The sequence below is a fragment of the Protomyctophum bolini genome, assembly GCF_963924005.1.
Source record: "Protomyctophum bolini genome assembly, chromosome: 21".
Taxonomy (NCBI): domain Eukaryota; kingdom Metazoa; phylum Chordata; class Actinopteri; order Myctophiformes; family Myctophidae; genus Protomyctophum; species Protomyctophum bolini.
Window position 1 is genome coordinate 32,284 of NC_137882.1, and position 25,765 is coordinate 58,048.

At 36.4% G+C, this 25,765-nt stretch overlaps 1 protein-coding gene across 4 annotated transcripts; it reads right to left on the reverse strand.

Moving 5' to 3' along the window:
* Positions 1–574: 574 nt before the first annotated feature.
* Positions 575–21,888, reverse strand: LOC308336260 (sterile alpha motif domain-containing protein 14-like). Of its 4 annotated transcripts, XM_080793572.1 has the most exons (9): positions 21,673–21,888; positions 18,647–18,809; positions 18,266–18,411; positions 17,427–17,564; positions 14,488–14,633; positions 10,512–10,702; positions 2,939–2,998; positions 2,671–2,856; positions 575–905 (listed from the first exon to the last, which is right to left on the reverse strand). In XM_080793572.1, exons 8-9 carry the CDS (start codon positions 2,749–2,751, stop codon positions 726–728), a joined length of 261 nt encoding a protein of 86 aa, XP_080649698.1. In that variant the 5' UTR covers positions 2,752–2,856; positions 2,939–2,998; positions 10,512–10,702; positions 14,488–14,633; positions 17,427–17,564; positions 18,266–18,411; positions 18,647–18,809; positions 21,673–21,888; the 3' UTR covers positions 575–725. The 4 variants fall into 4 exon arrangements, 3 of the variants coding, with proteins under 3 accessions (XP_080649698.1, XP_080649697.1, XP_080649696.1); XM_080793571.1 differs by lacking the exon at positions 18,266–18,411; XR_013966136.1 differs by lacking the exons at positions 575–905; positions 18,266–18,411 and having other exon boundaries at positions 2,768–2,856.
* Between the last annotated feature and the right edge of the window lie 3,877 nt (positions 21,889–25,765).

The following is a 25,765-nucleotide window of genomic DNA, read 5'->3' on the forward strand; positions in this document are numbered from 1 at the left end:
ATAGTATAGTAGCAGTAGTATATCTATAGTATAGTAGCAGTAGTATATCTATAGTATAGTAGCAGTAGTATATCTATAGTATAGTAGCAGTAGTATATCTATAGTATAGTAGCAGTAGTATATCTATAGTATAGTAGCAGTAGTATATCTATAGTATAGTAGCAGTAGTATATCTATAGTATAGTAGCAGTAGTATATCTATAGTATAGTAGCAGTAGTATATCTATAGTATAGTAGCAGTAGTATATCTATAGTATAGTAGCAGTAGTATATCTATAGTATAGTAGCAGTAGTATATCTATAGTATAGTAGCAGTAGTATATCTATAGTATAGTAGCAGTAGTATATCTATAGTATAGTAGCAGTAGTATATCTATAGTATAGTAGCAGTAGTATATCTATAGTATAGTAGCAGTAGTATATCTATAGTATAGTAGCAGTAGTATATCTATAGTATAGTAGCAGTAGTATATCTATAGTATAGTAGTAGTAGTATATCTATAGTATAGTAGCAGTAGTATATCTATAGTATAGTAGCAGTAGTATATCTATAGTATAGTAGCAGTAGTATATCTATAGTATAGTAGTAGTAGTATATCTATAGTATAGTAGTAGTAGTATATCTATAGTATAGTAGTAGTAGTAGTAGATTCAGTAGAATCTGGTCCCAGGTCTACAGTATAGATAAAAGCGACCATAGAACCGGTTTAATCCGGTTTCCTCCTTCAACACTGCGACTCGGTTCTGACGGTCTTCCTCTCCACCAGCAGGAGGCGCTGCAGGCTCTTCTCTCGCTCCCTGGCCTCCTTGTCTCGCCCCCTCGCCTCCTTGTCCTCTCGTTTCCTCATCTCCTTCAGCCTCCTCTTCAGAGCCGAGCGGTCGCGGTGGCTGCTCACCCCCAATGCCTGATGGGTAATGATGACAACATTAATAACACGCCCTCTGATTGGCTGCTCAGTGTCTTGAACGCAGCCCTGCAGTAAAGGTCATATGTCGACCCCCGCCCGCCCGCTCACCTCCGCCCCCCCACCCCCTCATGGTGCAGCGGCCATCTTGGAAACTAAACGCAATATAAACAAATGGGAGAGAGGTGTGGGTCGAGAAAGGCCCTCATTGAGCTAAAAAAAAAAAAAAAAGAAATTACAAAAATGTACAAACACCTTTAACCCATTTGGGGCGGGAACCCCTTTTGGTGTTAGCATTGTTATAATATAGCTATTGAAAAATAGCAGACCTACAAGCTTGTAGCGCGCCCCCGAGTGGCGAGCTACGAGCTTGTATGTCTGCTGTTTTTTGAAAAATCGAAGAACGACGGACATGAGAAACATGGCTTTTTCAGAGAACTGTCATTTTCAAACAGACATTTTTATAGGATCTGATCTCAGGTCAGAACGTGTTAAGGAGATAAATGATGTGATTCAACTAGAATCTGATCTCGGGTCAGAATGGGTTAATAAGGAGATAAATGATGTGATTCAACTAGAATCTGATCTCAGGTCAGAACGGGTTAATAAGGAGATAAATGATGTGATTCAACTAGAATCTGATCTCAGGTCAGAACGGGTTAATAAGGAGATAAATGATGTGATTCAACTAGAATCTGATCTCAGGTCAGAACGGGTTAATAAGGAGATAAATGATGTGATTCAACTAGAATCTGATCTCAGGTCAGAACGGGTTAATAAGGAGATAAATTATGTGATTCAACTAGAATCTGATCTCAGGTCAGAATGGGTTAAGGAGATAAATTATGTGATTCAACTAGAATCTTGATCTCAGGTCAGAATGCCGTTAAGGAGATAAATGATGTGATTCAACTAGAATCTGATCTCAGGTCAGAACGGGTTAATAAGGAGATAAATGATGTGATTCAACTAGAATCTGATCTCAGGTCAGAACGGGTTAATAAGGAGATAAATGATGTGATTCAACTAGAATCTGATCTCAGGTCAGAATGGGTTAAGGAGATAAATTATGTGATTCAACTAGAATCTGATCTCAGGTCAGAACGGGTTAATAAGGAGATAAATGATGTGATTCAACTAGAATCTGATCTCAGGTCAGAATGGGTTAAGGAGATAAATTATGTGATTCAACTAGAATCTTGATCTCAGGTCAGAATGCCGTTAAGGAGATAAATGATGTGATTCAACTAGAATCTGATCTCAGGTCAGAACGGGTTAATAAGGAGATAAATGATGTGATTCAACTAGAATCTGATCTCAGGTCAGAACGGGTTAATAAGGAGATAAATGATGTGATTCAACTAGAATCTGATCTCAGGTCAGAATGGGTTAAGGAGATAAATTATGTGATTCAACTAGAATCTGATCTCAGGTCAGAATGGGTTAAGGAGATAAATGATGTGATTCAACTAGAATCTGATCTCAGGTCAGAATGGGTTAAGGAGATAAATTATGTGATTCAACTAGAATCTGATCTCAGGTCAGAATGGGTTAAGGAGATAAATTATGTGATTCAACTAGAATCTGATCTCAGGTCAGAATGGGTTAAGGAGATAAATGATGTGATTCAACTAGAATCTGATCTCAGGTCAGAATGGGTTAAGGAGATAAATTATGTGATTCAACTAGAATCTGATCTCAGGTCAGAATGGGTTAAGGAGATAAATGATGTGATTCAACTAGAGGGGTCATGTGACCTCCTGACCTTGAGCTTGTCGCTGTCCAAGGTCAGGAGGCGGGGCCCGTCCACGCCCTTGGCGGTGAACTCTGCGGCGTATTGGTCCATGCTCAGGCCAATCAGCCACAGGCACACCTGCTGATTGGTCCACTCCGGCAGAGGAAGGCTCTGCCATTGGTGGTTCTGCGGTGGGGGCGGGTCATCGTCCAGAGTCTGATGATGAGAGACAGACGTGAGAGAGACAGACAGACAGACAGACAGACAGACAGACAGACAGACAGACAGACAGACTCACCTCAGTGGAAGAGAAGGTCAAAGTGTGTGAGTGATCACAACCCGCCGACGACCCTACACTCTGTACACGCACACGCACACGCACACGCACACGCACACGCACACAGGTCAATTAATTTCAAACTAAGCATTTCCACCATTAGTAGTCGGTAGACCAAATGATTTAATAAATGGAATCAAAGACATGATTTAAAATTAAAAGTCCATTTATTAATACCGTTAAAATGAAGAGGGGGAAAAACATAAGCCAATTAGCCCTTCGCTAAGTCCCTCCCCCCCAACCCGTCCTTGTCCAATAGACACGTTAGCAACGGTTACTATAGGGTAGGTACCCTCACAAAAACATGCATTATTTTGCAGGCAAATTATTTTGCAGGCAAATTATTTTGCAGGCAAATTATTTAGCAGGCAAATTATTTAGCAGGCAAATTATTTTGCAGGCAAATTATTTTGCAGGCAAATTATCTTGGCAAATTATTTTGCAGGCAAATTATCTTGGCAAATTATTTTGCAGGCAAATTATTTAGCAGGCAAATTATTTTGCAGGCAAATTATTTTGCAGGCAAATTATTTTGCAGGCAAATTATTTTGCAGGCAAATTATTTTGCAGGCAAATTATTTTGCAAATTATTTAGCAGGCAAATTATTTTGCAGGCAAATTATTTTGGCAAATGATTTTGGCAAATTATTTTGCAGGCAAATTATTTTGCAGGCAAATTATTTAGCAGGCAAATTATTTAGCAGGCAAATTATTTTGCAGGCAAATTATTTTGCAGGCAAATTATTTTGGCAAATTATTTTGGCAAATTATTTTGGCAAATTATTTTGGGGGGCAAATTATTTTGGGGGCAAATCATTTTGTCAATTTTTTTTGTCAAATTTGACAAAATACTTTTTACAAAATACTTTTTACAAAATACTTTTTACAAAATACTTTTTACAAAATACTTTTTACAAAATACTTTTTACAAAATACTTTTTACAAAATACTTTGTCAAATTATTTTGCAGGCAAATTATTTTGCAGGCAAATTATTTTGCAGGCAAATTATTTAGCAGGCAAATTATTTAGCAGGCAAATTATTTTGCAGGCAAATTATTTTGCAGGCAAATTATTTTGCAGGCAAATTATTAGGGTTTTGGCAAATTATTTTTTTAGGCAAATTATTAGGGTTTTGGCAAATTATTTTGCAGGCAAATTATTTTGCAGGCAAATTATTTTTCAGGCAAATTATTTTGCAGGCAAATTATCTTGGCAAATTATTTTGCAGGCAAATTATTTAGCAGGCAAATTATTTTGCAGGCAAATTATTTTGGCAAATTATTTTGGCAAATTATTTAGCAGGCAAATTATTTAGCAGGCAAATTATTTAGCAGGCAAATTATTTTGCAGGCAAATTATTTTGCAGGCAAATTATTTTGGCAAATTATTTTACAAAATACTTTTTACAAAATACTTTTTGGCAAATTATTTTGGCAAATTATTTTGGCAAATTATTTTGGCAAATTATTTTGGCAAATTATTTTGGCAAATTATTTTGGGGGGCAAATTATTTTGGGGGGCAAATTATTTTGCAGGCAAATTATTTAGCAGGCAAATTATTTTGGCAAATTATTTTGGCAAATTATTTTGCAGGCAAATTATTTTGCAGGCAAATTATTTTGCAGGCAAATTATTTTGCAGGCAAATTATTTTACAAAATACTTTTTACAAAATACTTTTTACAAAATACTTTTTACAAAATACTTTTTACAAAATACTTTTTGTCAAATACTTTTGTCAAATAATTTTGTCAAATAATTTTGTCAAATAATTTTGTCAAATAATTTTGTCAAATTATTTTGTCAAATTATTTTGTCAAATTATTTTGTCAAATTATTTTGTCAAATTATTTTGGGGGGCAAATATTTTGGGGGGCAAATATTTTGGGGGGCAAATTATTTTGTCAATTTTTTTTGAAATACTTTTTTTGAAATACTTTTTTTGAAATACTTTTTACAAAATACTTTTTACAAAATACTTTTTACAAAATACTTTACAAAATACTTTACAAAATACTTTACAAAATACTTTACAAAATACTTTTTACAAAATACTTTTTACAAAATACTTTTTACAAAATACTTTTTGCAAATTATTTTGGGGGGCAAATTATTTTGTCAAATTTTTTGTCAAATTTTACAAAATACTTTTTACAAAATACTTTTTACAAAATACTTTTTACAAAATACTTTTTACAAAATACTTTTTACAAAATACTTTTTACAAAATACTTTTTACAAAATACTTTTTACAAAATACTTTTTACAAAATACTTTTTACAAAATACTTTTTACAAAATACTTTTTGGCAAATTATTTTGGCAAATTATTTTGGCAAATTATTTTGGGGGGCAAATTATTTTGCAGGCAAATTATTTTGCAGGCAAATTATTTTGCAGGCAAATTATTTTGCAGGCAAATTATTTTGCAGGCAATTTATTAGGGTTTTGGCAAATTATTTAGCAGGCAAATTATTTTGCAGGCAAATTATTTTGCAGGCAAATTATTTTGCAGGCAAATTATTTTGCAGGCAAATTATTTTGCAGGCAAATTATTTTGCAGGCAATTTATTAGGGTTTTGGCAAATTATTTTGCAGGCAAATTATTTTGCAGGCAAATTATTTTGCAGGCAAATTATTTAGCAGGCAAATTATTTAGCAGGCAAATTATTTTGCAGGCAAATTATTTTGCAGGCAAATTATTTTGCAGGCAAATTATTAGGGTTTTGGCAAATTATTTTTTTAGGCAAATTATTAGGGTTTTGGCAAATTATTTTGCAGGCAAATTATTTTGCAGGCAAATTATTTTTCAGGCAAATTATTTTGCAGGCAAATTATCTTGGCAAATTATTTTGCAGGCAAATTATTTAGCAGGCAAATTATTTTGCAGGCAAATTATTTTGGCAAATTATTTTGGCAAATTATTTAGCAGGCAAATTATTTAGCAGGCAAATTATTTAGCAGGCAAATTATTTTGCAGGCAAATTATTTTGCAGGCAAATTATTTTGGCAAATTATTTTACAAAATACTTTTTACAAAATACTTTTTACAAAATACTTTTTGGCAAATTATTTTGGCAAATTATTTTGGCAAATTATTTTGGCAAATTATTTTGGCAAATTATTTTGGCAAATTATTTTGGGGGGCAAATTATTTTGGGGGGCAAATTATTTTGCAGGCAAATTATTTAGCAGGCAAATTATTTTGGCAAATTATTTTGCAGGCAAATTATTTTGCAGGCAAATTATTTTGCAGGCAAATTATTTTGCAGGCAAATTATTTTGCAGGCAAATTATTTTGCAGGCAAATTATTTTGCAGGCAAATTATTTTACAAAATACTTTTTACAAAATACTTTTTACAAAATACTTTTTACAAAATACTTTTTACAAAATACTTTTTACAAAATACTTTTTGTCAAATACTTTTGTCAAATAATTTTGTCAAATAATTTTGTCAAATAATTTTGTCAAATTATTTTGTCAAATTATTTTGTCAAATTATTTTGTCAAATTTTACAAAATACTTTTTACAAAATACTTTTTACAAAATACTTTTTACAAAATACTTTTTACAAAATACTTTTTACAAAATACTTTTTACAAAATACTTTTTACAAAATACTTTTTACAAAATACTTTTTACAAAATACTTTTTAAAAAATACTTTTTACAAAATACTTTTTACAAAATACTTTTTACAAAATACTTTTTGGCAAATTATTTTGGCAAATTATTTTGGCAAATTATTTTGGCAAATTATTTTGGCAAATTATTTTGGGGGGCAAATTATTTTGCAGGCAAATTATTTTGCAGGCAAATTATTTTGCAGGCAATTTATTAGGGTTTTGGCAAATTATTTAGCAGGCAAATTATTTAGCAGGCAAATTATTTTGCAGGCAAATTATTTTGCAGGCAAATTATTTTGCAGGCAAATTATTTTGGCAAATTATTTTGGGGGCAAATTATTTTGGGGGGCAAATCATTTTGTCAATTTTGACAAAATACTTTTTACAAAATACTTTTTACAAAATACTTTTTACAAAATACTTTTTACAAAATACTTTTTACAAAATACTTTGTCAAATTATTTAGCAGGCAAATTATTTTGCAGGCAAATTATTTAGCAGGCAAATTATTTAGCAGGCAAATTATTTTGCAGGCAAATTATTTTGGCAAATTATTTTGCAGGCAAATTATTTTACAAAATACTTTTTACAAAATACTTTTTACAAAATACTTTTTACAAAATACTTTTTGGCAAATTATTTTGGCAAATTATTTTGGCAAATTATTTTGCAGGCAAATTATTTTGCAGGCAAATTATTTTACAAAATACTTTTTACAAAATACTTTTTACAAAATACTTTTTACAAAATACTTTTTACAAAATACTTTTTTCAAAATACTTTTTGTCAAATTATTTTGTTAAATTATTTTGCAGGCAATTTATTAGGGTTTTGGCAAATTATTTAGCAGGCAAATTATTTTGCAGGCAAATTATTTTGCAGGCAAATTATTTTGCAGGCAAATTATTTTGCAGGCAAATTATTTTGCAGGCAAATTATTTTGCAGGCAAATTATTTTGCAGGCAATTTATTAGGGTTTTGGCAAATTATTTTGCAGGCAAATTATTTTGCAGGCAAATTATTTTGCAGGCAAATTATTTAGCAGGCAAATTATTTAGCAGGCAAATTATTTTGCAGGCAAATTATTTTGCAGGCAAATTATTTTGCAGGCAAATTATTAGGGTTTTGGCAAATTATTTTTTTAGGCAAATTATTAGGGTTTTGGCAAATTATTTTGCAGGCAAATTATTTTGCAGGCAAATTATTTTTCAGGCAAATTATTTTGCAGGCAAATTATCTTGGCAAATTATTTTGCAGGCAAATTATTTAGCAGGCAAATTATTTTGCAGGCAAATTATTTTGGCAAATTATTTTGGCAAATTATTTAGCAGGCAAATTATTTAGCAGGCAAATTATTTAGCAGGCAAATTATTTTGCAGGCAAATTATTTTGCAGGCAAATTATTTTGGCAAATTATTTTACAAAATACTTTTTACAAAATACTTTTTACAAAATACTTTTTGGCAAATTATTTTGGCAAATTATTTTGGCAAATTATTTTGGCAAATTATTTTGGCAAATTATTTTGGGGGGCAAATTATTTTGGGGGGCAAATTATTTTGCAGGCAAATTATTTAGCAGGCAAATTATTTTGGCAAATTATTTTGCAGGCAAATTATTTTGCAGGCAAATTATTTTGCAGGCAAATTATTTTGCAGGCAAATTATTTTGCAGGCAAATTATTTTGCAGGCAAATTATTTTGCAGGCAAATTATTTTACAAAATACTTTTTACAAAATACTTTTTACAAAATACTTTTTACAAAATACTTTTTACAAAATACTTTTTACAAAATACTTTTTGTCAAATACTTTTGTCAAATAATTTTGTCAAATAATTTTGTCAAATAATTTTGTCAAATTATTTTGTCAAATTATTTTGTCAAATTATTTTGTCAAATTTTACAAAATACTTTTTACAAAATACTTTTTACAAAATACTTTTTACAAAATACTTTTTACAAAATACTTTTTACAAAATACTTTTTACAAAATACTTTTTACAAAATACTTTTTAAAAAATACTTTTTACAAAATACTTTTTACAAAATACTTTTTACAAAATACTTTTTGGCAAATTATTTTGGCAAATTATTTTGGCAAATTATTTTGGCAAATTATTTTGGCAAATTATTTTGGGGGGCAAATTATTTTGCAGGCAAATTATTTTGCAGGCAAATTATTTTGCAGGCAATTTATTAGGGTTTTGGCAAATTATTTAGCAGGCAAATTATTTAGCAGGCAAATTATTTTGCAGGCAAATTATTTTGCAGGCAAATTATTTTGGCAAATTATTTTGGGGGCAAATTATTTTGGGGGGCAAATCATTTTGTCAATTTTGACAAAATACTTTTTACAAAATACTTTTTACAAAATACTTTTTACAAAATACTTTTTACAAAATACTTTTTACAAAATACTTTGTCAAATTATTTAGCAGGCAAATTATTTTGCAGGCAAATTATTTAGCAGGCAAATTATTTAGCAGGCAAATTATTTTGCAGGCAAATTATTTTGGCAAATTATTTTGCAGGCAAATTATTTTACAAAATACTTTTTACAAAATACTTTTTACAAAATACTTTTTGGCAAATTATTTTGGCAAATTATTTTGGCAAATTATTTTGCAGGCAAATTATTTTGCAGGCAAATTATTTTACAAAATACTTTTTACAAAATACTTTTTACAAAATACTTTTTACAAAATACTTTTTTCAAAATACTTTTTGTCAAATTATTTTGTTAAATTATTTTGTCAAATTTTTTTGGGGGGCAAATATTTTGGGGGGCAAATTATTTTGTCAATTTTTTTTGAAATACTTTTTACAAAATACTTTTTACAAAATACTTTTTACAAAATACTTTACAATATACTTTACAAAATACTTTACAAAATACTTTTTACAAAATACTTTTTACAAAATACTTTTTACAAATTATTTTGGGGGGCAAATTATTTTGGGGGGCAAATTATTTTGGGGGGCAAATTATTTTGTCAAATTTTACAAAATACTTTTTACAAAATACTTTTTACAAAATACTTTTTACAAAATACTTTTTACAAAATACTTTTTACAAAATACTTTTTACAAAATACTTTTTACAAAATACTTTTTACAAAATACTTTTTACAAAATACTTTTTACAAAATACTTTTTACAAAATACTTTTTACAAAATACTTTTAACAAAATACTTTTTACAAAATACTTTGTCAAATTATTTTGTCAAATTATTTTGTCAAATTATTTTGTCAAATTATTTTGTCAAATTATTTTGTCAAATTATTTTGTCAAATTATTTTGTCAAATTATTTTGGGGGGCAAATATTTTGGGGGGCAAATTATTTTGTCAAATTTTTTTGAAATACTTTTTACAAAATACTTTTTACAAAATACTTTTTACAAAATACTTTTTACAAAATACTTTACAAAATACTTTACAAAATACTTTACAAAATACTTTTTTTACAAAATACTTTTTACAAAATACTTTTTACAAAATATTTTGGCAAATTATTTTGGGGGCAAATTATTTTGGGGGGCAAATTATTTTGTCAAATTTGACAAAATACTTTTTACAAAATACTTTTTACAAAATACTTTTTACAAAATACTTTTTGTCAAATTATTTTGTCAAATTATTTTGTCAAATTATTTTGTCAAATTATTTTGTCAACTTTTGACACTTTTGGTTGTTGAGAAACAGCTCCTAAAACATTATTTGACACTTTTGGTTGTTGAGAAACAGCTCATAAAACATTATTTGACACTTTTGGTTGTTGAGAAACAGCTCATAAAACATTATTTGACACTTTTGGTTCAATTTCCCCGCCCATACGCATCAAGTCTACCGAAGTATCAGGTGAGAATGTGACCTAAATCTCCTAGAGAGAGAGAGAAGCTCACCGTCTAAGCAATACACCTGCAGCACCATGTTAGCCTTCTTCCTATTGGCCGTCCACTCCAGCAGGGACAGCGGGTAGGTCCGTGCGGTCTCGAGGGCGGGGCCTGCACTCAACTGGGACTTCTGATTGGCCTGGATGAGTCTGTGTTGCAACAGCGCCTGGCAACCAACGGGGGCATGGTCAGACACAAACCTGTAGAGACACAGGTCAAGGGTCAAGGGAAGCATTAGATTTATTCAGTAGTTAAGTAAGGTCAAGTAGATCATTATGATGCCTTTGAATGTCCTCACTCATTGCATGCCATATTTGTTACTTACCGCATACAGTGTTACAAGACACACACACACTACGACAGACACACACACACACACACACACACACACCACAACAGACGACAAACACACACACACACACACACACACACACACACACACACACACACACACACACACACACACACACACACACACACACACACACACACAATACAATAGAACACAACAAGTATAATATAATAACAAAACAAAGACACAGGGCCATTTGCACCAAGAAAGATTAAGCCTTAATCTGGTTTAAATCAAGGTTTATCTATTAATCCAGTTGCACCAAACTTTAAACCTAGTTTTCACTAATCCGGTTTAGTTTTAAACCATCCTTTTAATCTTGGTTTTGTTTTTTTAATCTTGGTTTTAATTTTCACAGTAAACCTGGATTAATGTCAATCCTGTTGCACCACTACTTTAAACTTTGATTTAAGTATCAATAAGGGATTAATTCTAAACCAGCAGGAGAGGAGGTTTAATTGAAAACAACATGGCAGCATATATACCTCTACGTGTTTGTTGTTGTTTGGGAAACTATCGGAGGAAGTGGTGGTGTGTGTGATCGACGGAACAGATCTATAAACCTACCACGCACCACGGAGTGACCATACGTCTGTTGTTTTTTTTAGCGAGCGAGACGACTTTTATTATTATATATATTTTTGCTGCAGGCACTATAATTTAAACATTCTCAAATATGAATGAAATAGTAATGCTAATGATGCTCACGACTGCTGCTGTTTATTTACAGCGCAAAACCAAGATGGCGGACACACAACAAAGTTTAATCCATGAATTAATCACAGTTTAAAGTTTTAATCACAGTTTAATGGATTTTAATCACAGGTTAAGGATTTATTCACAGATCTGTTGAGCAATGCTTAAAATTAAGTGGTGCAACACAACTCGAATTAAAATTAATCCTTGATCAACAAATCCCTGATTAACACTAAACTAAACTTTATTTAATCTTTCTTGGTGCAAACGGCCCTAAGACTATATAGTGCTTCTTTGTTTTAGTTTTCCGCCAGCTGGTAAAAAACACTGTTCATGTCAATGAAAGTTACATTCCGAGGTGTTTAATATTAAAACAAACGTCTTGTAACAAACACTAGCAGCGTGCTTGTTTGGGCGTGTCAGTGACTGTGTGTGGTGGTGGTGGTGTGCAAGAGGTGGCACGCACGACCTGATGACTTAAATACATGCACGTGCGTTATTATGGATCCCACCGCAGCTCAGCCTCAACAGAGCTGAATCCGTTTTTATTCTACGGTCTCTGTCGCCCTCAAGTGGACAAAATCAGTAACAGGCCTAGAACCACAGTATGTTTCCTCTGCTGCCTTAAATGAATTACCTTTTGTAGGGTTGAGTTGAGTAAAGTTATATTTGAAAATAGGGTTAAAAAAATATCTATAACATAAATATATAACAGACCACACAATGTACTTTGAAATAACTTAAAATGGATAATAATTAACCCATGAGTTATAGTTACAATATTTAATTACTGAAGGTTAGTTCATATTGAACCCATTGCAATTTAGGCTGCTTGTTTCTTGTGTTTGTTGACACCAACAGAGAAAGAAGCATGTTATTATTATTTTCTTATGAACACCAGACTCTGCACAACAAGCTATGAAAAAAAGAGAATACAGAAGAAACATTTAATTCTTTAAAACTATGGATGGAGCTGAAAATATTCACCATTTCAGCAACGCCAAGGAGCGCTTTCACCAAACAATAGCTGTGGAAATAGTGTATTTGGACTTGTTTACAGGTGGAGAGGAACTTTAATATTTCACCACTACACCCATAGGTGTCCCTGACAGACTTATCACACGTCACCACCAACCAGTTCATTCATTGAGCTGACTACAAGTTAAAAAAACATTACACTAATCTACTGATGTGGTAGACAATTAGTGGACAATAAAACACTGGATAAAACATCAGCACTCGACTGCAGTAATAAACACAGATCAAATAATTTAAGGGCACTATGATCGCTTCACAGGATTCCCACACATTTTTACCAATGAATTTACAGAACCCAATTTCCAGGAATATAACAATTCAGTGCAATGATGAGTCTCTTACTCCTATGTGCAACAATGCCCAAAGACAGGCAGTGTAGCAACAATAAAGCATAGACTATAGAACGGTATGATCGGTATCATTCTATTCCAAATGTTGCCTAATGTTTTTCTACACCACCTCTCCTAGGACATAGGATAAGGGCCGATTCATACTCCTATTTTAGAGCCGAATAAAAGTCGGTTCGGCTCTGTAGAGCCTACAATTTGACGTCATTTGAGGTTCGGGGGGGGTGGGGCGGGTACCGTCCTAAAGTCGGCTCTTCGGTGCTACTGAAAATTTCTGACGAGCCGAAATCATTTCGGCACTACAGCGCCGAAACAGCGGTAAAAATAGGAGTATGAATCGGCCCTTACTCTGCAGCACGCTGTGAGCTTGTAGATCGGTTCATTTTTGTCAGTGTCAAGCTGTGCTTCATTTGATGCTGATTGCCTTCATTTTACACTCTCAAGACTTGAAGATCTAATAAGGGTCCATTTGGTTACCAACTGATATCATTTAGCTGTATGGGGACCACCTGGAACCACCTCACGGACCACTGGTGGCGAATCACTGCCTTACAATATTAAATATGAAGCAAATATAGATTGAAGTGCTTCGACACAAGACTGAATGGAAAGCAAAATAAAATAACAAAGTGCTCGTCACTGAACGGTACTGTAGCCCAATTTATCTTGTGCTTAAAGCAAACTAAAATAACAAAGTGCTCGTCACTGAACGGTACTGTAGCCCAATTTATCTTGTGCTTAAAAATGCTCATTATTTATATAAATAATGTTCTATCATTTAGTTCAACAATAAAATGTTGAAATGTATTATAGTTGTATCAAATAATGTTATATTCTTTAATTCAAACAATAAAATATGTATTTAATTTAAATACATAAAACATTTATTATTTAAAATAACAAATGTTCATAGCTGAAATTAAATTGTATGTCCCGTGAGCTGTGCAACCCGGACCACGCATCACAGCCAATATTTAACCCATTTTGGGCGGGAACCCATTTTGGTGTTTTAAGCATTGTCATGCTTTAGCTGTTGAAAAATAGCAGATCTAAAGCTCATAGCGCAGCACCGAGTGCCACACTACAAGCTTGTAGGTCTGATATTTTTGAAAAATCGTGAAAATGTGGCACAAATCTTTGAATATATATTCTTTCAGAGGGAACATTTTTAACTCATATTTGCTTCCCCCATTTTTCCCCTCACTGTATACGTTTCTTTTCCCTTTTTGCTTCCTTTATGATTAATTCCTGTTCTGTTCTTTAACTATATAGAAGTGTCTATTTGTACGTCTCTAAATGTTTTGATGAATTGAACATGGTGGACCCTGTTGTAAACAAGTGTAATGCAAACTGTTAATAAATATTTCAATCAATCAATCAATTCTGGATTTGATAAGCGAGAAACACCAACACACACTCACAAAGTCACCCAAGTGAAAAACCAATAAATATACTTCATATAAAAAATAAAAAAAGTGACCAAAGTGTTCCTGTGCCTCAATGTCAGAAATGTGAGAGTTCACCGGAGGTGGGAGGAGCATTAAATGCCAACCTGGATGAAAACACAATCTCCTCCCCTCAGTGGTGTTGGTGATGGCTCACAGATGCAGACGGCGGCTGCAGGTCTTTGCTCTCTGTGTCCGAAGCAGAGTTGATGTCCTGCGTCTGCCGTTTCATCCACATGGCAGCTCCTCGTGTCTGAGATATAGAAACAGAAAGTTAGCTCCTCTAATGCAAGTAACTGACAATATATACACAAACTCTGATGAGGCAGCATCGCATTGTTTGAAAAAAATCACTCCTGTGTGAAGTGAGGGGCTTTTTACCAACCCTTATCATCTCACATCATGACGATATCATAACATAACATATATATGTCGATTTGCTCAGTGACAGACAAAACAGACACTGTTCATTGTTAAGTTAAACGCCCGGGGGTATTTATTACATTAACCCATTCAAGGACGGGAACCCCTTTTGGGATTATGTTATGCTTTAGCTATTGAAAAATAGCAGATTTACAAGCTCATAGTGCGGCACTAAGTGCCGCGCTACGAGCTTGTAGAAAAATTGTGAAAATGTGGCGTGAATCTTTGAATATATATTCTTTCCCTGTGGACGTTTTTAACTTCAATCTTTGCTTCTGGGGGGTCTCTGGAACAGATAGGGGTCCCGCGGCCAAATACAGATAATTCTGGAGGTCCTTGACATGAAGAAAGTTGAGCACCACTGACATACTGTAGATCGACAACAACGGGAGGTATGATTAATTCTAACGCGACTAGCGGTGGGCCGTCTAACACATCATCTTTGCTTAGAATTGGACGGAATTATTTAGATTTAGATTCACGCCAGCCTGTGGAGCGATGCGATGGGTTTTGATATCAATACATCACCGTCCTTTTATTAATCTCAGTCCTGGGCGACGAGTGTTACTAATTGATAGGATGGAGAACTCCGTTCTTGCCGCTCGGGTGTTAATGGCATTTAATGTTTGTGTTAGTGACAAAACAAACATTAAACTCTGTCCATTGTCAATGGACAAGACAAACATTAAACTCTGTCCATTGTCAATGGCGTTTTGAATGTTTGTCTAGACAAGACAAACTTAATTAAATTAAACATAGGAGGGGCCAGCGCCCCTCAAAAATAGAATCTTTTGTATTAGTTTTAATATGTCATGTTACTTAAGGACTGGGATCTGAGATGATGATCATTACTGTGTCTACAGTACCTGCCCCTGAGATGTCTATCAGTGAAAGATTCAATATAAAGAGGCTTTTTACAAAAGTTGTGGGGCATCTTATAAACTGGGTGGGGGCGCGAGACGAGCAGTGACGCTGACGCACAATGAATTTGGCTTAAAATAAAACGGCGATATAGCTGCAGAAGATAGAGGAGCGCATATTGGATTGGTCTTTTATTTAACAATTAAACAGCGCCTGAACCAGGCATTACCTCTCCATCAAATAAAAATATATATAATCCAAACTCCTCTGTCAATTGTAAACGAACGGTAACATGAATGAACTCTTCAAGACACTTGTCAGAAATAAAATCAACCACGGTTGATTTGATTGATCATAAAATTAACGTGACTGTGAGTGTGTGTATGGGAAAAATATATAAACTTCACAGATTATAGATCACTTGGAATTATAACAATCTGTTAAGTATTGCCTGAATAATGCCACTGGTGAAATCCCATTTTTTATCGACATGCGATGCCGATGGAGAAATCCCACATAGTTAAATTACCGATGAAGAATTATAATCCAAGGTTTGTCAATCATATTATGGTTTATGGTTGAAAGTAAACCATAATAAGTAAACTTTAAGAAGAGATCTGCAGTCATTGTGCTGCATGAGAGCAGCTCCGCTTGCTAATTGAGTTGACATTTGCGCAACTTCACTGCATGGCATTACAGTAATTAGTTATTTGCCAGCACCTGCTCCAATATAGGCCTAAATCGAACTTTATTTATATAGCACATTTAAAACAATAAAAGCTGACCAAATTGCTGTAGGCCTACAGGCTGAAACAAGTGGAGCATCACCATCGGCGCACAAAAAAAAGCATAATTAAAAGAAAAAACACAGGCAAATAGTATAGGCTACATAATTACAATAATATGATCAGGTGCAATTAAATGCCAAAGAGAAAATTAAAGTGTTTTGGTCTGGGTATGTAGGAGCTGCTCTGCTGCATGGGAGTTCACAGTGATGGAACAGGTCAGTCTTCAGACAAGAAAAAAAAAGATATCGCTGGCAACGGCAAAATCAATTCTCTGCATCGCCAAAATAAAAATATAGGCCTAGTTTCATTTGTGCCATTATACTCTCAGCCAATATGCACAACGCAGCGCATGAGATTGCAGATCTTCGAATTTCCGGTGCGCGCACAAGTATAATGTACACCGCCAGGCTCCACAAGGTTCTCAGCGCAATGGCGCATCGATAAAAGTTGGGATTTTATAGTGGCATTATTCAGGCAATACTCAACAGATTGTTATAATTCCAATCTGTGAGTTTATATTTTCATTTGGGTGTAAGTAATGTTTTTATATGACTTATCAAACATGGTAGCCTATATTTAATGTCCACTGAGCTGTGGTGCGCTTGCCTACACTCTCAATTAGGGATTTTCCCAGCGGTCATTTTCACTCTCGTGTACAACCTTTATTCAAATAGGGTATTTTAAAATGCAACCACACTTTCGATTTATTTTTCCTGGCTCCTGGGACTGCAGCTGCACTTGTTCAGTTGACTTCCTTGTTAACACGGGGAAAGAGGAGGCGTTGCGAGGTGCTGCGAGGCGCAAGCATGGGGCCGTCTCGGACCAAAAGCGGACGCTTTTTTAATGACTATTCGATTCAAAATGTTAAAATCGATTCCCGTGCGTATCAATTGAACGTCGATTAATAAAAAAAATTGGGTCAGCCCTAGTCCACACTACTACTGTACACTATCCCAGGTTAGGGTCAGACTCACCTCAGCGGTGGACTGCAGGCTGCAGGGCGAACATGATCTGGTTGACTCCGTGGTGAACGGGCTTTCCGTAGGTGGCTCCCTTCGGTACGGGGCGTTCACGACCATCACGGCGCACACGGATACGATAGATGACGTAGCCTGTTGAAACAAAAAAAGATATGATAATGACGTAAACATACGCTAATGACGTAGCCTGTTGGAATAGAACACAGTGCTGCTGTTTTTGCTTGTAAAATGTGTTATATTGATTTCGGCAACACAAAATCTTTCTCAAATGTCATAAATACATATACCTAACATCTTACATATACCTAACATCTAAAACAAGTACTGGTGCCTTAGTTTACTCATACGTTAATCTAGATCATGAAATGTAGCACATTTGTAAAAAAAGAAAAACGCTTCAACTAACGTAAATGGCACCCAGCACACTGAAACATACACACAGTGCTGTGCCCTGAGATGGAGGGATCAGCTGACCACTGCATGTCTTGTAGTTGAAGCGGATGTCAGATGTTTATAGGGTGAGCAGGAAAGGTGACAGCACTGAGCCCTGGGGAGTGCCTGTGATGTACACCAGCACCTCCGAACAGACAACCCTGCAGTCTCACATACTGCAGTCTGCCCCAGAGGTTCTTGGATCTTAGATCCATGCCACCAAACCATGCCCCCCCCCCCCCCCCCCCCCCTTCAACACAAGCTTCTGCAAGCAGTTGTGACCGGATAGTTTTGAAGACACTGGAGAAGTTTAAAAACAGCATGATTCTAACTGTATTGCCCAGGGTGTCAAAGTGTGTGAATGCCTTGTTTAGCATGTAGAATAGATGACATCATCAAACCTGGTATGCAGACTGAAGGGGCCCAATGTACTGATTGCACGGAGATGATCACAGTTCCTCCCCGTCTTCAGGGAGAGGATATCGTTTGGATCAGCCCCTCATAACACGTAGAAAATGCATGTTTTGGCCAGAAAGGAATCTTTTTCCTACCGGAAATAAAAAATACTTTGTTACTCCACTGCGCCCCTGCAGATATTAAAAAATCCCTTTCTGGCCAAAATAAATGCATTTTATACAAGTGGTGGGGAGCTCAGAGTGGAAAGTAGGCTTTCTAGTAATAACACAAGCCGCCTGTAGCCCAGCCTACAGACCCTACAGACCCAGTAAACACTCACCCTGCTAGGCCTTGTAGCCCAGCCTACAGACCCAGTAAACACTCACCCTGCTAGGCCTGCGGTCCTTGTCGGGCCTGGTGGGTCGGGGGGCTCTGTAGAGGTTGGACAGCTGGCGGTACTGCAGCAGGAAACGCATCATGTCCGACTGCTTCTTGCGCCACAACTCCTGCATGTATTTGTACGCCGACTACGCTCCCATCTTGGTTTATCTGCAGGAGGAGAGACAGCAGGACAGTAAGACAATGTACTTGTACAATAATACTTTCCGTCAAGAAATTATGTGCAGGAGTTTGGAAGCGCACGTCAAAGTCACCCTGCGCACCACCTGTTTCGAATTTGCACATAATGCAGGAGGCAGCAGTGCGCCCCGTTAATAAAAACGAGTGCTTCCAAACTGCAACACTTAGAAAAAGAATCACCTGCACAGAATGTCTTGACAGAAAGTAGCTCATATTAACAATAACAACATGTCTACGGTGGATTTTTATGACACACAAGCTCGGCAGATTGAAAGAGGATAATTCAAGCTTGGCCTACAGCTGCAATGTTGGTGAGTTTAATGTCGTTTAAGACAAGCAGATCGCAAACGCAAATTGGATGAATGGGGAGTCAATGGAGGGTATTGCAACTCTAGATTCATCCCATTATAAAAAAATCTAGAGTTGCAAATTGCTGCTAGTCTATCAACTAGGCTTGATAGATAGCCTGGTATAATCTGGGCTTTAAATGAGCTGTACTGTACTTTGAATGTTTGAACGTGTATGAAAGGTGGTATATAAATAAAATTGCCTTGCCTACTTGCTCAGACTGATATAGACTGTAAAAGGGTAACACACACACACACACACACACACACACACACACACAGTCTGTATAATCATTCATAGGCTACTACTCATTGTTGACAGAACATACTGTATTAATTTCACACTCAGAGATGATAGATAATTAATTCACTGTTCATTCAGTCACTGACTGAACATGTGACTCATTCAGAGATAAAGTGGGGTATTTTGAGGTAAACCCACCTTTTCAGACTCCATCATGGCCCATAGCACTTACCCCACCCCCTTAGATAGCATTTGATACAGACTTATAGCATGTTATGAAGACAGCACTATAATTGCACTGTACGTAGTCATAGCACGTCATAGTACATTATGTATAGCATAGTATAGTATATATGTATAGTTTATATGTATAGTTTCATTATATATATATTCCACTGTTACTTTCTTAGCTTACGCATGTTTCATGATAAATGCTTTTTATGTGATGTATTCCCATGCTTTTTTGTTCTTGCTTAATGTAAATCGCTCTGGATTAAGAGCGTCTGCTAAATGCCTAAATTGTAAATTGTAAACTGACCTGAATGGAATGGTCTCTCTCTCTGTGTGAATATCTCTCTCTGTGTGTGTGTGTGTGTGTGTGTGTGTGTGTGTGTGTGTGTGTGTGTGTGTGTATCTGTATTGACAGATGCTCTCTACCATTAACAATGAAGCTAGAGGCCATTAGACCAATAGCACTGTCTAAAGTCCAACACTTTTTCTCCAATGTTCACCTCATGCAGAAGGTACTAAGCGAAATGAACAACAAAACAGTGAGCTTAGTACGTAAGTGGTTTTCCCTGAACACACACAGCACCCGTGACATTATTCACCATCCTCAGTGGGGGGGCGGGCTGGGTGTACCGAATGTGTCATGGATCTATATCAGCATGCGCATAGCTCATCTATTAAACATGCTGAATAATGATGATAAGGATGTTAGGGAGCTAGCCAGATCTTCCCTGTTCCTCGATATGACGAGACGCAAGGTCCCCTTAGCCAGGGAGCCACAGCCCCACTTCCTTGGGTTCAAAAGGAAACCCAGTGGGAAACTGGACACTCGCTCCCCAGGCTTCGGTGTCTCGTCAGATTGGCCGGATCTGAACGACCTCTGCATCCAAGCCGGTGTGTCCCTGGAGTGGGCGCGGCCTGACTCTGAGACTGTGGAGGTCTCTGAGGACATAATAACTGACCTTCTCACCTCTGTTAGAGCAACAGTGACCTACAGCGGACACACCCACCTGTTGACACCTAAGGGTGCCCGGCGGACCCTGTTGGATATGTTCCAACATCGGCAACAACAACACTGGACTGGACTCAAACTCCAGGGGAAACTGGCTTGTCTTTCCCATGCTGACCACTCTGTTTCCCATTCATTTATAAGGAACACTGCTCTCAATGAGGACATTATCACCTTTACAGTAAAAGCCAGGCTACAGATCCTTCCCACCAAACTCAACCTCTCCCTCTGGTTTCCCTCCACCCATGCACCTCATTGCTTGCATCACACCACAGGGCTTGTTACAGAAACCATGTCACACATTCTGAATGGCTGTTTTGCCTATAAAGGGCTTTACATAGCACGCCACGACAGAATAGTTGATCTCATAACTAAGGACATATCCAAACATTTTGCACTGTCTGTGAGAATGTACAAACATTCCTGTGTCAAACCTTCCATGTTTCAACTCTGTACTGAAAATACTGACATTTTTGCACATCTCTCTGCTAACACACCAGATGTTGTTGTGGTTAATGAAGAGAACAAATCAGTTTTCATTCTTGAAATGGCCTGCACCTTTGACTCTAGCTTAGAGGAAGCCTTTATGACTAAGGTCATTAAGTACCAGCCGCTCCTCCAGTCCATCATTGAACTAGGCTATAGGTGCAATCTATATGTGTTTATCTTCGGCAGCCTAGGACATGTACACAGTTTGGTCGTAAGAGGCTTCCAACAACTTGGGATGCCGAAAAAAGCAGCCAAACGGCTTGCGAAATTCTGTGCAATATCTTCCACTATCGGTAGCCGCCAAATATGGCGAAGACGCTGTTACCTGTACCCCTGAAGGGTGTGTGGGTATTTATTTGTTCGGGATTTGCTGACTGCATTCTGTGCGGCACCTTGTAAATATTTGTGTCCTTGTATTTGTATCTCTTATGTGGACATAAATAAATGATTAAAATGTGTGTGTGTGTGTGTGTGTGTGTATGTGTGTGTGTGTGTGTGAATGAGGTGTAAACTGACCTTAAGACTGTTAACACTTCCAGTCGTTCCATTCTCAGAACAGCGTTGGTGGTAAAAAATAACATGAAAAGTCCCTTTAGTTTCGCTGCTGGCTGTAGAGACACGTAACGTAATTTAACTTTGGCAATGGAACCAAATGGACCCGCTCGTTCAGACAAGACGACTCGGTTCAATATATGTAACATATTTCCTGCTACGGTATCATTTATTATTAACAGCAAAATCAATGTCTTTGCTAAAGTTTTTCCGGCAGCGTCTAGTGAACAGATCTAATGAACAGATTTAAGACTTCCGGTGGACGATCTCTTCAAAATAAGAGTATCCTCTAGAGTATGAAAAAAAAGTTTCATTTGCACATTAAAACTACAAATTAAGCATTTAAATGATGCTATATGATGCTAGAAGACACACATTATGTTTCTGTGTAAAAATAAGTAATTAAATAATAATAATAGTAATAATAAAGTTATCTAAATGCATAAATGCTCATCACTGGAGTGCATGGACTTTATAAAGTGGACACTGGACAAAAGACGGCTCCGCGAGGCAACTATCTGGACATACCCACGCGTTCGGGGAGATGTCCTCTACCACACCCCAGTCTCCGCTAAGCGGGAGAGGTGTAAAATTCACAGCTGGAGCCCTTCTACTGGGGTCAATGCAAAAAAAAGTACCGTTTCCGGACCCAGAATGGACACTGGACAAAAGACGGCTCCGCGAGGCAACTATCTGGACATACCCACGCGTTCAGGGAGATGTCCTGTACCACACCCCAGTCTCCGCTAAGCGGGAGAGGTGTAAAATTCACAGCTGGAGCGCTTCTACTGAGGTCAATGCAAAAAAAAGTACCGTTTCCGGACCCAGAATGGACACTGGACAAAAGACGGCTCCGCGAGGCAACTATCTGGACATACCCACGCGTTCAGGGAGATGTCCTGTACCACACCCCAGTCTCCGCTAAGTGGGAGAGGTGTAAAATTCACAGCTGGAGCCCTTCTACTGGGGTCAATGCAAAAAAAATTACCGTTTCCGGACCCAGAATGGACACTGGACAAAAGACGGCTCCGCGAGGCAACTATCTGGACATACCCACGCGTTCGGGGAGATGTCCTGTACCACACCCCAGTCTCCGCTAAGCGGGAGAGGTGTAAAATTCACAGCTGGAGCCCTTCTACTGGGGTCAATGCAAAAAAATGTACCGTTTCCGGACCCAGAATGGACACTGGACAAAAGACGGCTCCGCGAGGCAACTATCTGGACATACCCACGCGTTCAGGGAGATGTCCTGTACCACACCCCAGTCTCCGCTAAGCGAGAGAGGTGTAAAATTCACAGCTGGAATTTCACGAACGCGTGGGTATGTCCAGATAGTTGCCTCGCGGAGCCGTCTTTTGTCCAGTGTCCATTCTGGGTCCGGAAACGGTACATTATTTTGCATTGACCCCAGTAGAAGCTCTGCTGCTGTGAATTTTACACCTCTCCCGCTTAGCGGAGACTGTGGGGTGGTAGAGGACATCTTCCCGAACGCGTGGGTATGTCCAGATAGTTGCCTCGCCGAGCCGTCTTTTGTCCAGTGTCCACTTTATAAAGTCCATGCACTCCAGTGAATAGCATTTATCCATTTAGATAACTTTTTTATGTTATTTAATTACTTATTTTTACACAGAAACATAATGTGTGTCTTTACAATAACTGTAATGTAATAATAATACTAATAATGTAATGTAAAAATTATTTAATTAACGAATTAATTAACCTTATTTTATTCTGAAAGCAACCGGATGTCTTAAATCTGCTAGCTCTCAGACCGGAAGTTCTAAATTTGCTCATTAGACGGAGCCTTGTTTTCACTGCTGCAACGTTGCTGCTGACGCCCCCATAGCCCGGAGGGATCAGCCCACACTGGGATTGGCTGCTTGGTTGCTAGGCAACAGCGCGTTCATTAAATTAAACTCAAGATAGATGTATCGATATAAATATAAAATCATATCTATTTATTTTATTACATATAAACGTATTTATATTAGTTTAAAACAAACCGTCATCTGTCTTTGGACAATATGTCTATAATATGATAAATATTAACTAACCAAGTGACTAACCAATCACAGCGCGACCGTCCCTTCGGGCAATAGGATCTTGGAACGGAAGTAGGTGCGAGCCTAACTTCAACTGGGAGGAACATCAAGGCCTCAATGTTTGGTTCCGGTCTTGGAAAAAAATGAACTTTAATAATAACGATTGATTGATTGATTGACATACTGTGAAATATAATGAAATGTACCCATTCTACATACTGTGAAATATAATGAAATGTACCCATTCTACATACTGTGAAATATAATGAAATGTACCCATTCTACAATCTACATACTGTGAAATATAATGAAATGTACCCATTCTACATACTGTGAAATATAATGAAATGTACCCATTCTACATACTGTGAAATATAATGAAATGTACCCATTCTACATACTGTGAAATATAATGAAATGTGCCCATTCTACATACTGTGAAATATAATGAAATGTACCCATTCTACATACTGTGAAATATAATGAAATGTAACCATTCTACATACTGTGAAATATAATGAAATGCACCCATTCTACATACTGTGAAATATAATGAAATGTACCCATTCTACATACTGTGAAATATAATGAAATGTGCCCATTCTACATACTGTGAAATATAATGAAATGTACCCATTCTACATACTGTGAAATATAATGAAATGTAACCATTCTACATACTGTGAAATATAATGAAATGCACCCATTCTACATACTGTGATGAAATATAATGAAATGTACCCATTCTACATACTGTGAAATATCATGAAATGTAATAACCATTCTACATAACATGACATCACGAGCCGCGGTGAAGAGCAAACCACCGCCACCGCCCCCAGCCCTTCTCTCTGTTTTTACTCACCACGGCTCAACGTTATTTCAGCTCACCACCGACAAGCCAGACTATGAATGAGCCTTAAGTCGCCTGAGGGCCCTAAAGGGCGAGGTCGCATGCACGCATCCGCCTGGGTGACAGCGCTTTGGAATGGGGGTCAGATCATTCTGTACTGGCCATATAAGGAGCGTGTCTATAAGGAGAGTGTACAGGGTTTGATGAGGTCAGATCAACATATGGAATGTCAGAACAGGTCAGCTACATATATGGAGATCTAAGAGTGACAGCGGGGCCAGTCTTGAGTGTACAGGGTTTGATGAGGGCCCAGGTAGGGCCGGGCCTTCATTTCCAGGCCTGTTGAGAATGTAAATATTGATGACATCAGGTATCTCCATATATGGGCTTAATTGCGACAGCACGTCGCTTTTACTATGACATCGGGGGTCTTCATCACTGATGATGTCACGTGATATCACGAGACCTGGGCACCATATATGGGTCTTTCCCATGTATGGGGATTTTGAGTGACACACTGACAGACAGGAAATGCACGATTCCATTTAACTGCGACCTACTGTAGCCTTAGAGTATATATGAATTATGTATATTATATATATATATATTAATATTATACTCTTAAGACTGTAGCCTACATATGTTTAATAACTGTCTATTCTAACCGTTTATAGCCTATGATTATTTTACTGTATATTTGCATGTAATTAAATCTCCTGGTGAATTAAATGAAAATGGAGGACCCCAATGGAAACAAGCCTTTAATAGTGCTTTTTTCTTATTAATTTTAATCCTCAGACATTTGTATTGAACTGTACTTTAATATTCTACAAACTGTTAATAAAGTTTTCAATCAATCAATGTGTTTGTTGTTTACCTTTCTTACTGTAAGTCACTCTGATAATATAGTGTAGTATAAGCCAATAAGCATCGACCAATGAGAAATCAATATTATGTAAACGCAATACCACAGATCTGTTTGGATTAGTGGAGGACGGCCCTGGTACCATGGGGTTATACTGACACCTAGTGGCCATCATGATTCATGACAGGCTGGATGAAGCTGCTGGTAGAATGGAACGATGTTTATAAAACTACCCTAAAAATATGATTTATGTTTATTCAAACTACCCTAAATTAAATACTATTATGAATGTCAAAA

Bases quoted from the DNA above. Each gene is read 5' to 3' on its own strand.
- LOC308336260 (XM_080793570.1), bottom strand. From the start codon at position 18,772: ATGCAGGAGTTGTGGCGCAAGAAGCAGTCGGACATGATGCGTTTCCTG. The intron at 17,565-18,646 runs GTGAGTGTTTAC...TTGTTTCAACAG, and splicing joins AGGACCGCAGGCCTAGCAGG to GCTACGTCATCTATCGTATC. The intron at 14,634-17,426 runs GTGAGTCTGACC...TCTATATCTCAG, and splicing joins GCCTGCAGTCCACCGCTGAG to ACACGAGGAGCTGCCATGTG.